The sequence below is a fragment of the Thermobia domestica genome, chromosome 18, assembly GCF_964235325.1.
Source record: "Thermobia domestica chromosome 18, izTheDome1.hap1.1, whole genome shotgun sequence".
Lineage (NCBI taxonomy): Eukaryota > Metazoa > Arthropoda > Insecta > Zygentoma > Lepismatidae > Thermobia > Thermobia domestica.
Genome location: NC_137471.1, coordinates 93,054,852 through 93,068,644, shown reverse-complemented (window position 1 = coordinate 93,068,644; position 13,793 = coordinate 93,054,852). Strand labels below are relative to the sequence as shown.

At 35.2% G+C, this 13,793-nt stretch overlaps 1 protein-coding gene across 6 annotated transcripts in view; it reads right to left on the bottom strand.

Moving 5' to 3' along the window:
• Mp (collagen XV/XVIII-type protein multiplexin) overlaps nt 1-13,793 on the bottom strand; it is a 1,211,252-nt gene that overhangs the window by 1,039,021 nt on the left and 158,438 nt on the right. For all 6 annotated transcript variants that reach the window (XR_014129286.1, XM_081746990.1, XM_081746991.1 and 3 more), the window contains exon 2: nt 13,459-13,544. Coding sequence is in view for 5 of the 6 variants with exons in the window: in XM_081746990.1 (XP_081603116.1) it covers nt 13,459-13,544 (86 nt within the window). In the remaining variant the exon portion in view is untranslated. The remainder of the gene's footprint in view (nt 1-13,458; nt 13,545-13,793) is intronic.

Below are 13,793 nucleotides of genomic sequence, written 5' to 3'. Positions count from 1 at the left end.
ATGGCAATAATACATTTTGGTAGTAAATGCAAGTGAGAACGAGAAAGACAATACATTTTGGGAGCGAGTACAAGTGAAAGTGAGAAAGATAATACATTTTAAAGGCGACAATATAATTACTTTGAAAGCAAGGATGATAATACATTATCGACGCGAGGGCGAGAATCATTATGAGTACAAGGTAGACAAAACATTTTGAGGGCGAAAATGCATATTTTGGATGAGTGAGGTTGAGAGCAATAATATATTTTGAGGACAAGGATGAGTAAGGGTTATAAAAACGGCCATCTTGGTTTCCAGATAAAATTCTGCAAAAAAAAAAATCTTGCAAATTGTATCGAAATGAAATCTTTAAGTTTTACGTCCCACGGTTATGCCGGTTAGGCTAAAGGAGACCGTGATAATGAGAGATGAGTGAAATGGTGGAATGAAGAAAGTGGGAGGAAACGGGAGAACCCTGAGAAAACCCACGAGCACGGTGTTTGTCCACCACAAAGTCCACACGGCGCGAGCTGGGATCGAACCAGGGACCCCAAGCACCGGAGGTGAACGCTCTACCACTGAGCCACCGCGCCCCCGCAAATTGTATCGAGTCTATGCTTATGGATAATAATTAAGGCTGTGTTCAACACTCGGATTGCGTTGGGATTTCCCTATATAATAATAACATGGCATATTTCTTTCCAAAGTATTATGAAAACTATTTACTTTATACATTTCAAAATTAGTCTAAATGTTTGTTAGTATTAATATTGCATGTTCACTTTTACTGTTTCTTGCTAGGGTAATATTAGAGGGTGCTAATTAAAAATTAATTTTCTTCCATTTAAAAGCTGTTTAATATATGGCCCTACATTTTGCAACAACGCAGAACAGAAGTAGAAGCTAATCAGGTAGGTTTCTTTCATTCTCTGCCCCCCGCTAGGTCACGTGTGTGAACTTTGGGTTGTTCCCGGAGATAAAGAAACCGATGGAATGCAGATTGACAGCAGAAAAGAGCAAAGCCTGTTTTCTCTCTCTTCATAGATCTTAAAGATTTTATTGATTCTACGTAAACATCTCCGCGAATAGCTACCTGTAGAGGCATATTAGAGCTAACGACGTATGAATGTTTTAGAAAATCTGTCTTTGTTGCTCTCAAGTGAGAGAAGTGTTCATCTTATAAAACTAGTTTCGTACTATATAGTGTAGAATAAACTAGCTTATTTGTCGCATCAACTGACAAACGTTTACATAGAGATAGAAGAGGATTTATCCTGTTGTGATGTATAGCGAACTACAAAACAGTTAATATATGTGTAAGAAGAAAACAACCGAAAACTGCTTTTCGATATATCGTGTCGATTCTGCACTATGAAAATCAATATTGAAACCGGAAATAGTAGTAAATTTGTACCAGTTCGGGTTTTCAATAGAGATATAGGAATGGAATTGGTATATTTTCTAGAGACGTTGAATCAATTCCCTAAAACCGCTTGTCGCTAGCTAATTTAGTTTTTGATTTATGGTCCGTAAGGGTCCATCTCTATCACTTTCTATTTATATAGAAGACAGAGGGAGGAGATGGAACCTATTCTTAGGATGTTAAATCGAAAATGAAATGAAATGAAATCTTTGAGTTTTACGTCCCACGCTTATGCCGGTTAGGCTAAAGGAGACGGTGATTATGAGAAATGAATGAAATGGTGGAATGGAGAAAGAGGGAGGAAACGGGAGAACCCCGAGAAAACCCACGCACACGGTGTTTGTCCACCACAAAATTCACTTGACGGGGGCTGGGATCGAATCCGGGACCCCAAGCACTAGAGGTGAACGTTCTACCACTGAGCCACCGCGGCCCCGACGTTAAATCGATTCTAGAAAACCCTTCTCCATATCTCTTGCCGCTTTTAGTGTGATACCTGTTAACAGACAGACGGACATAGCCGTTCTATTAGACTTCCGATACTTATGCATATAATAGTTTGGAAGTTTAATAAACCCAGGTAGAAGAAATATTATTCATCAAATATATTTTCGATCAGATTAAGTATATGGGAATTTCAAGAATTCTTTTACATAATTTATTATGGCCCAAAGAATAACATAAGTTATTATGCCCATATTTCTTGAAACTACTAATTTTGTAATACTAGTGCAAAACTTCAAAATCAGATATTTTCTATTTATATATGCCATCAAATCATGACAACTTAGTATTGACATCTGTTTCAGTATTGAGAAACTATTCCATCTATTATTCTAGTATTATTCTAGTTCTACAATTATTGCCTAGTAGTTTTACTATTAACTAGTTCTACTATTAGACTTCTACTATTATTCTAGTATTCCTACTTCACAATATTTTACGACTTGTAAAAAATATATTACAAGACTGATAGTTTTGAGAAATACTGTAAGCCCCAGGATAAACAATGGAAACTTCCGAACTTACGGAAATTAAGTTCCCGACAATGATAGAATCCTTACGGCATGACTTTTGCAAAAGATGCTCAAATAAATACTATAAAGCCTTCTAGGAAAATACTAACAGACAGAGAGAATTCAAAACAGAACTATAGATCCCGCGTATACTAATGATCGGAGATCCGGTGGGAGTTCATGTGTTTCGTACTGCACATAAAGCTGTAGGTCACATCTCATATAGCTTCACTGCTGAAAGGGACGGCAAACTCACATCAATATAGTGTGTAATAATCGGCATGGTTGGGTATTGATAATTGCGAAAATTAAGTTGAAATATACGTCTGGCCAACGTAGTTTAAATTAAGGTTACAATACGTCCCGCTTTGACGAGGGCAAATCCCGGTTTGAAGGTTCTTGTCCTTGTGTCCCGCCTAATTTACACTTTGTCCCGGTTTTCATTCATAACAACCTTTTCATCTCTCTTTAGATATCGTATTCTCATTGCAGTATTCTTAAATAGTATTTTTTTGGTATTACATACGAGGGACGTTCAAAAAGTAAATTTCGTCATTTTTTCACACGGAAACTTTATTGCCAAATTCACCATGGCATCATGAATTATATGCGTTGCACTATTTTTCGACATAGTCGCCACCGACATTGAAATATTTATCCTAGCGTGCAATCAGTTTAAAGAAACCATTCTGGTAAAACTCTGTGCCCTGAGATGCAAGGCCTTGTCGCACAGCCTGCTCCACTTCAGCATTGTTTTTTGAAGTGGCGTCCCGAGTGTGCAGTTTTTAATGCAGGGAACAGGTGAAAGTTAGATGGGGCAAGATCGGGGCTGTAGGCAGGATGATCCAATCTCTCCCATCCGAAGCGAAGAATCTAATCTTATGTAAGCTTGGTTGTGTGTAGTTTTGCGTTGCCGTCTAAGAGCCCAATACCTTCAGTCATCGAATGGCAGATCTGAGTTTTGTGAAGATTTTGTAAGAGTTTTGTGAGTAGCGTGCCGTATTGATGGTTCCTTGATTTCCTCAATGAATGGAACACTGTGGCCTCAATCAATGAAACCTTTCCTGCGGAGCATGACACTTTGAACATTTTCCTCACTGGTGCACTGGGATGCTTCCAAAGAGATGCACCCATGTCTCACCGCCGTGATTCTAAACAGGAATTCATTTCCCTCTCGCGCGTACCGCATCAAGTGATCGAGGCTGATTCCCACTTTTGCACTCTTGTGATCCAGGGTCGCATCCATCGTGAAGACAATTTTCGGTAACCTAATACATTATAGAGCATGTGATGAGCCTAAGTGCGACCAATACGCAATGTGGACACCACACCTGACACCGTTATGTGCCTGTCCGCTAACATCATGTCATGTACTCTAGCAATGTTGTTTTCATTCGTGGATGTGGAGGGACGCTCACTTCGCCTTCATCCTCCACACTCTGCCTTTCTTCGCTGAACACGCAACACCTGCGACCAACCATTTGACGAGACACCACACACGGTCTGTAGGCGTTCATGGGTAACAGTCTACCATGCCCATTCATACCGGATAACAGCCCGCACTTCCATTGGCAACCACGTTGTCAGCATACGTCTGTCTACCATCGAGATTTATACTCGAATAACCTCCAGCACGGTTTGATGATACTCCCTCTCTTCTTCGGCGCTCTGCGCATGCACCATTCCACCTTCGCTGACGCTTCTTCCGTCGTTGAACCAGCAACGGGTTTGGTTTCTTATGGCGACTGTTTGTTTCACCTGGCGTACCATCTTATCGTTGAAATCAAATGATAAAACTTACTTTCGGAACGCCCTCCCGTACTATTACATCAATAGCTACACATGTAGTCTTAATTTATAGTTCGCTTGAATATCAGTAAAGCATGCCACGTCACAGGATACAGTTCGTACAGAATCTTTGGATCTAAGATGCGTGATACTTTCCTAACCATCATTACTGAGACATCCAGGAATGAAATTAAAATGGGTGTGTGACCAGGTACTTTCTAGGTATATGTAGATGGAAGGGATGAAAGTAACCCATCAAACTATCGTAAGATTTACTCCCTACCAAATTGCCCCGACTAAGAACAGCAGAAATGTGACTTATTAACCCTTTCACAGAGGAAGTCGACTTTTGTCGACAGAACCAAATTTCCTTAACATGCGAATGTCGACTATAGTCGACGTGTTAAAATTTGTTTGTCCGTATCTTGGCTTTGTCGAGAGTAGTCGCCAAAGTTGTACCGTTCATTTTTGTTTGTGTTCTATTGTTTTCGATAAACAATAGAAATCACACAGAAAACCTTTGGCGACTACAATCGACATTCGCAGGTTAGGGAAATTTTTTTCCGTCGCCTTCCACAGTGAAAGGGTTAAAGAATATATTGCCAAGTGACAACTTGCCGCCACGTATCCAACCATTTCGACCTCGCATCCAATTTTGTATTTTTCATAGGTACTACATTGACAATTAAGTTTGTTGGCAAATGCTCAGATGTTGACTAGCCAACAGTTTTCCACTGTTAGGCCTACTGTCTATGCTACTAAGAAATCCACACAAAAATTCACTCGCCCAGTTTACAAAATATTATATGAAACATAGCTATTGTATCTTTTTATAAATAGGAAATAAAAACTTTTAAGTTACACATTACTACGGCTGAGTAAACAAACATTTCATTACTTAATTCTGAATAAGCCTGTTTTTTTCGTTTTTGTCACATTTTGTCATATAGTTTTTACAAACTGAAATATTATATATATATATATATATATATATATATATATATATATATATATATATATAAAGCATCCACCTACCCACCCACATATACATACACATTTCTGCATTAATATGTATTTTACCTTATCTATATTGTTGTTTTTGTATGTGTATTCAAAAGCCCTTTTACACAACTAATTCTAAGAATTCACCAAAAGGAATGACTTTGCATACTACATTCACAGGAGTTTTATTTCACATAAAGCACGATTTTAACAAACATACGGCATGTATTGAGATTTTTTTGTCTTTTTTAGATCTTTTACACATACTTTCACGTTCATTCAACTTCGGAATCTCTACCTCTATTACTTAGCTGGTCTTCGTGTACAAAAGCTTTGATGTTAAAAAAGAAAAGAAAACAGGACACAGAACAGAAACTACAAATTAATTTATTTCATCTACAGCGTATTCCTTTACCAAATAAACTATCAGCTAAATAGAATAATTATGTATTACATCTGGTAATGTATTGTCATATGTGTAGTGCTGCATATTTTATACATGATTTTTCTCTTTTGCATAAATTCTATTGACTCGAGTTCTATAAATACAAGGCTTATTACACCAGGAAGAATTAGGTTTAAACCAGAGACAATACAAAAGACACTTAAACATATAACAAGAGGTGTTACTCAAACGTGTTTGATGCAGCAATTGGAAGCCGGTGGTGGTAGTCACGTGGTCTGAAATGTTCGGCTACTGATTGGGAGCGCTACTAGTCGTTTGTTCGAGTCTCACTACTAAAGTGCAGTGCAATTCTTTTAACCGTCCTAAAATTATCTGTGTTCGTGACCATGTTGGATTCAATCGGGGTTTCCTTAAGAAGATTTTGTACGGGTTGGTCAAATAAATTTTGTTCAGTTTGGAGATCCATGATCATGGCATGTGTATATGCTATTAGGTTTCAAAATATAAAACAGATTTCTTTTTTCCTCTTTCTTTCTTTCTTTATTTGGAAAATGTTTTTTCGTAGTATCAGTTTGAAGTTACGAAGTGTTTATCCGTAGAACGAAAAAGCCTTTACATTCTAAACATTTGCAACTACCAACAAGAAGTGAAATATTTTGTTTTCTTCGTGAATTAAGTATTGTATGATTTATTTTATTACTTTATAGACATTTAAAAAAATCCAAACCACTGTCTTGGTTTTCTAACGCTAAACGCCAAGGAACAGATACATATTTCAATTTGTTTTCTTTGTGAAATAAGTGTAGTATACAGTTTCCTCTTTCTTCATGGTGGAGACAAGGGAAACTCAAGATTCTCAATCGTTTATTGGTTCGCCTAAAGGTGAAATGTAGCATTCCTAACAATAGCTTTCGACAGTTTGAACTGTTTGTTTTCTTTTGTTTGACTTGGACAAGAGAAACTGTTTGTTTCTTTCTTAACTGTACTATCAGCAGTTCACAGCGGATCAAGACAAATATAATTTACATTTGTGTTTGTTAAATTATGAAAAAAGCCTAGTCGAGCCGATCAATCATATACGTAGACTAAATGATAATTTATTTATATATGAGAATGCTTTGGACCAATATCCATTTTCGAGGTTTTCACTATGGAAATCTAGTATCTACAGGACTGAATAGCAAAAATTTTACCAAATCCTAACTTACGTAGGTATACTCGATATTACTCTTATTTTTCTATGACAGACTGTGCCGTATTTGTGATTGTGTTGAGTTGATTGATTAATTAATTAATTTGAGTTTAATACCCTTTCCAGCAACATTTTAATATAAGAGAGGACATACATTAAAGTGCAATACGAAACAGTACTTGAGTTTCAATCCGGGTAGAGTTCTTCGCCGTAGGAGAAGTCGATATCATACACGGTAAAAGGAACAACGTAAATATGTCTACTAAAGTTATGATTTTGCCATTTCAAAAGAAATAACAAAAACAAATGAAATATTCTATTTGTTAAGAAAACATTGAGAAAAGATCTTTATGTTATGAATCAGAAGATAGTAGTTTGTTAATTAGAGTTTAGCATCCTTTTCAGCAACGATCCTACATGAGTGTAGACCCACAGCTCAACGTGGGGTCCGAACTACATGAGGTTCTACCAAGAATTGAACTCCGGTCTTCCGCGCCTGAGAAGATAATAATCGAATAGTAAACATACTTAATACTTCGTTTCAGCTATGGTATTTTATATTCAAAATTTGTATAATATTGTTTCCTAATCGAATTTGATAGAAAGAGCTGCCAAAGGATTATGCAAAGAAATGTTCTCAGCCTCCAAATTAAGTTAGGAGAATGTATTAAAAAAGGCTTAGCCTTCACTAGGTTTGAACACATGAACACATGGTTAACAAACTAATCATCCAAACTACTTGACTTCTTCTTACGCTATCTCAAAACTACTTTTAACTTTGTGCAAAGTGTTTGCTCTGTTGCACACTAAGTTTTGTTTACAGTCAGACACGACTGAGTTTGTGGCGAATACTTGGTAGTTACATTTCTTGCAATGTATAAACGTATTCTTTGCACAAGTCACATTTTCTTTTACGTTACACTAACTAAAGTAAAATAAGTTGAATCTGTGAAATGATGAGGGTTGGAATTATTGTTAATAATAACAAAGCAATAATAGAATTGTAGTAACACTTATCTAAAATTTTGTAAAGAAAATTAACTCAACCAACGATTGTCTCTTCATACATTACTTAGTATCTTGTCTAGTAGACTTGTATGAAAGGTTTTCAAATAACTAACAGTTTTTGTGCAACATCAAGTAAGTATCGACATGGGTAAATGGTTAACACGTTGGATTTCTACGAAGACGACCAGGGTTTGAATCCCCGCAGGTCCGAACTTTCTAAATATGCTTCAAAGCGAATCTTACACAAATGAGATACAATACTGTTTATTGGACTGATACAGGATAGGATATCCAAATTGTGTACTTCTGTTTCTATGTTGATGACCTTACAAGTTTCATACAGAGTTATGGATATCCATATGGGGGACACAAGATTCGGCGATGCCCCTCTCCATTGGTACTTCAAAATTAAGAAAAAACTGGAAGAAAAATACATTAATAAAATAAATAGCTTTTTAGTTAATTTCTCATATTTATATGTCAAATCTCCAATTAATTTGGATTGTTTTTATCCTAATGTATGGAAAACAATACTGAAAGTAATTATACTGCATTTTTTAATGTATTCTTTATATTTCATGTATCACTGCATGTTTGTATGCTATAGCAAAGAATTTCTTTACTTACATATGAAGTAAACGTCTGTAAAGTAGCTACTTCTGAGACGTAGCATGGTGTTATTTGATTTCAAAGGGAAGAGCTGTTTGTTTTGCCAATGTTCTATTTCATACAATATTATAAGTTTTATACAACAAGATACGAGGAAAAATTCCCTCTTTCCTGTATGATTAGAAGTAGAAAGTACTCAAAAATGGGAAATAATTATATTTCTCAAATAAAGGAAAGAAACTGAACGGAAAATAAATTCTGTTGAATGCGTATATTCTATGATACTGAAATTGAGATGTTTGTTTGTAGTAAGATATTTTGATTACAATGCTATTATAGTTGCTTAAATAAAGAAAAATAAGATGGATCCGAAGTTTCATTGTAAAATACGTTAAGTGTTGATTAATCTGCTTTCGATTAGAGTCGAATGTGAGTACTACAACTCGGATCCGATGCTTTGGCTGTTCCAATTGATTATGCTACTCTCAGGGCTTGATTTACTACCATAAGCTAGGGCATTGGGTCATGCGTGGGAGAAACGCTAAATAAGTAAGAAAAAAAATACAAAAGTTGAATAATAATAATAATAATAATAATAATAATAATAATAATAATAAAACTGTTCTTAAAATTATGTTATTGAGCCATTTAATAAAACGAAGCTGCGTTGAAATTATTTCATTTTATTTTTATCTGGTTGTCCTGACAACCTCTTATTCACAATCTCATTATTTAAAAACCTATGACATCTGAATATCCTCTTTATATCTAACTAACTTCTTTTTCTTCTTGAAAAAACATAGTTTTGTACATATATAAAAATACTTTACGCCCAAAATTTACAAGTAGTAATAATGTACAAGTACAAATATACAACAACGTACCATTGTAATAATAATAATAATAACAAATATGATTAAACTCAGAATAAATGCCCTCCAAGTCATTCAGTATGATGATGTAATAGGCACCTTCGCTCGGAAAAAAGCGAGGAGGAAGGAACATTAAATTTATTTTAAAAGGTAAATGCTTATACAAACCTGTTTTCGGACAGTGACAACAAATTTTCTTCTATTGTTTCATAATACTATTTTCACCTGTTTCATTTACTTTTATTAAGATATTAGTGCGAATAAAAAAATATAATATTGAGAAAAGGTTCTTTTATTTCTTGTAATCAACATAATTCTTTCATATTGCAGTAGAACCATATATTTCAACCATTAAAAAAAAGTATTCTGTTTGTTTGTAACATTTTTAGTGTTTGAATATTCACAATATTACGAAGAAAAATTCAAAACGAATTTCTTTTATTAGTGCTTAGTGCATATTGTAAAAATAAAACTGATCATTTTTTGCAACTTTATGTTAAAAATATTATTTGTAGTAACTCAAATACTTCTTTAAGGCAGATTTAAAGTGAAAATTCATTAAAATTATAAAAAATTGCAGTAAAGGGATATTTGAAAAAAAATATTTTTTAAAAATTCTATTATATTAAAATTTTGTACGACGGATGAGAGGCAGCAAACATCTTTCGCTCTAGGGTGGCAAAACATTAAATCTGGCTCTGACTATATCTGTACTTCTCAGATTATTACAACGTAATTCACCCTTGGAATCAACCATGTGGACATCTATGCAAAGAGTTATTTAGCATTACACTATACAGAAGGAGCGCCTGAAGAAATTGATGTAGCGTGTTACAAAATGAAGGAAGCTATGAGTCTTTTGAACACATGATAATTTGTTTCGCAAACGTTTTAAAGTTCTTGTTACCATGAAGCTGGCTGCCTCTACTTCTAACCACAATTTGAACTACGTTTACTGAGAAAGCAAAAGGCTATCTTATGACAGTTGGACAATGGGCCATGCGGTTAGAAAACAAACCAAGCAGTTAAACAAATACAGCTGTCTACATATACAAAACACGTTATAGAGAAGACATAAGATACTTTTTTTTTAAAGGCAGGCGGTAGTAAACGCATAGCGCACCCTTTGTGTTATACAATAGGCTATAGAGCTACTACAGATTGTTATGTTGTAATTTTGCCTGTCAACTGTTCGTCATGTCTGAATCACTTACTTCATTTTTCATCTTCTTTACCTTACATTCCCGCTTACGGAGGCTTTAAAACGTGAGGAAATCAATGCGGATGAGGGCATTGCTTCCATGAACTTACGACATTCAAAAACACACATTGAGAGTGTGGTGCACATCTTAAACGCTTTGTAGCGCACTCTCAAACGAAAATTATTTAATAGTTCTAAGGTACCTAGTAATTTACTAAAATGATTTCAAATACATTTCCCTGTTTTAAATACTGATTATTCCTTTCCTTCTAATTTGAAAGACAACAGGAAATATTTCCAAGAAATAATTCTAGCACATGCACACTTCTTCTTATCTTCAGTTTTATGCAATGGTTCGGAAAAGGAATTTTCGAAATTACGGTACGTATTTATTATGTTTTGGTTGGACCATGACACTTTATATTTACTTTACCGGGAAGTTACGATTCATAAGTAGCACAAGCATATATTTAATAGCAATAATATAAAAGCCAACGATATTCTATATTTTATTAAACTTTTATTGTATCTGTAATTAGTAGTATATCAAATTCGTTAGTCTCGATTTGAGATAAGAGTAATTTGTCAATATTTTTTTTATGTATAACATTGAGATAAATCAGTTCCTATAGATCACATATAAACATTCTCACAGAATGCTTACATATTCCATAGAAACAATGTAAACCGATCATTCCGTTCCAACAAGACGTGTCATGAGGGCGATGTAAACTGATTTCTCTCACTAGCGTCAGTGGTTTGTTTCCAATAAACACCGTCATAAGAACATACACATGCTTATAAGAACGATATCAAGTGATCTTTCTTAGCATTCATAAGCAATTTTTTCAATAAACAATTTCAAAGGAACACAAGAGAGAGATCACTGAGCTCTGGACGTTGACCTATGTAACCTAAGATGAAAACTGATTCAACTGACCAATCCAGCGAACGATATTCCGACCAGATTATAGACTTGTCAAATGGAAGGTAGGAGATTGAACCAGTCAATATGACTGATAACTTGTCTTATAATTAGTGAAACGAAAATAATAGTTTTAAATAGTGTCAGTACTCATAACTCAACAAGGTGGAAATAACCGTAAGTACCAACTTTTTGTTTGGGTATTTATCCACAATGAGCCAGAATGATGTTTACTTAATCTTATTGTCCTGACTACAAATCGTTATCTTCTACCTTAGAGAAAATTACTCACTTTCTATTCACATAATCGATTTTCCCAGCCACATTAATGTTATTTTACTCCTACATTTGCTCTTCCAAGCTCTATCAATTTCTCTAAATTTGAATCACAACCTCTTTTAGGTTCCGAACAGCCTATTGGGGATATTGCTTAGTTGTGGTGCATTCTGTCCTTGATTAGTTTCTCCAAAGGTGTGCCACACTGTAATATAGTATGGAAGCAAATACAATCACAGAAAAGATTAGCAAGAGAACTGAATACATGTTGTCGATTGGCTATATCTTAAGAGCCTTCCTTCCACTTCCTTCTTTTTTTTTCAGACAACAATAAAAAGAAATAAAATGACATTGATCGTACTCACGGAGAAAAGAAAGTTCTGTCGTATTTTAACGCTACAGAGGCATGAAATAAGATGTACTGGGAAAATCAGAAGAGCCCCAACAACCCAGCATCAGCATCGTTCCCGCAGATGATTATCTAACGAATCGAACAAATGGTAATCCAAAAGTAAAAAATCGAGGAATATAATAGATGCATTAACGTTTCTCAAACAAGTAGGATACTAGTGTCACGTGTGATTTAACAGAATATGATATTGCATTGTCCTAAAGCACAATATCACCTCCGCGAGCCAGTGGCACTGGCATCATGCTTTTCATTTTTAATGCAGATGCTGCAATTCCCACGCATAATTCATCAACTTCACCAGGTGGCAGTAGTTTCCTTTGCCTAAAGCCCTAAACAGCATACCAAACACAGTCAGTCATAATTGGACTTGGGAAGGGCATTTGTGGTACCAACCAACGAAGACGGCGCTGTTAAGTATCCAAGAAAGAACCAATTCTTATCGCAAGTCATTATTCTGACCAGAAATGGATTCTTCCTCCTGACGATACATGCATTTGCTCGTGTAGCTTTCTGAGCCTCAGGTGACTCAACATCCCATTTTATGCCATTTCCCAAGCTGCTGGAGGTGTTGGCGAATACTTTCTGCACTGATACAGAATAGGTGTTTTCGAAGCTGGACCAATATTATCAAGCAATTAGGGGGCTACTTAGATTATGAAGTATTTAACTCTTGTCTAGAAAGCCATAAATACCAGGAAAAGAGTTAATGTGTTTATCACACGTTAATAAATTAAAAACCGCGTATGCATAGTGCAATAAATTGATTATAAGGCTAGAGTTGAGTTTAATTCCATTCCTCATCAATAAACACCATGTCTCTCTTACCACGGACCATTTTCAATGCTTCCAACGACATTTCAAACTCTAGAAGGAACCTTAATAGAACATGAGCTCGATTCGAAATAGCCTATTGAAAAAAGTTATAGCCTATGTATTTCAAAATGGTCATTTTGTACTAAGTATGGCACTCAATGAAGAGCTTGTTCTATGAGTGAGAAGTTGGAAGCGGTAATGTTATTCTATATAGGTCATTCTCCCCCCCCCCCCAAAAAAAAATCTTTGCTCACAAAGATATTCTCAAAAATCATTTTTCTGCAAATGAGGTACTTCCATCCGATTCAGACTTACTAACTTGTGTTGTTAAGAAGTTGAAAATACAATTCGAAGCTCCTAATTCAGTGAACTTAGATAATGAAAAGAGCTATTAAAATGAGCTTCAGATTAGGAACAGCATGTACTAAACATGATATGCATATATATTGAAAACAAAATACAGGAAATACAAAAAAGAATGAGTTTAATTTTCAATTACATATATCATTAAAATGAAAGAAATTTGTACTCACCTTCAAGTGATGGGAACAACCGAGAATCCAGGAATGCTTCGCCATATATCTGCGAGACAAGGCTCGCGATTATCACCATCAACAGTCTATAATCAACAAGAAGAAACTCTATTAATATTATTATTTATTTGGTTTCAGTCATATTTTTAAATACATTGATCTATCATCCAACTTTATAGTGTGCTGTGGTTAATAATGTTGCAGATGCTAAGCTCTCCTTTGACGTGTTTCGGGTAGACTCACCACCTATTCTAATAATTAACATGTAAAATACATGTCTTTGAAAGTGTGTTATAGTAAAAACATAATTACATATAGAACTTCAACATGCCTTC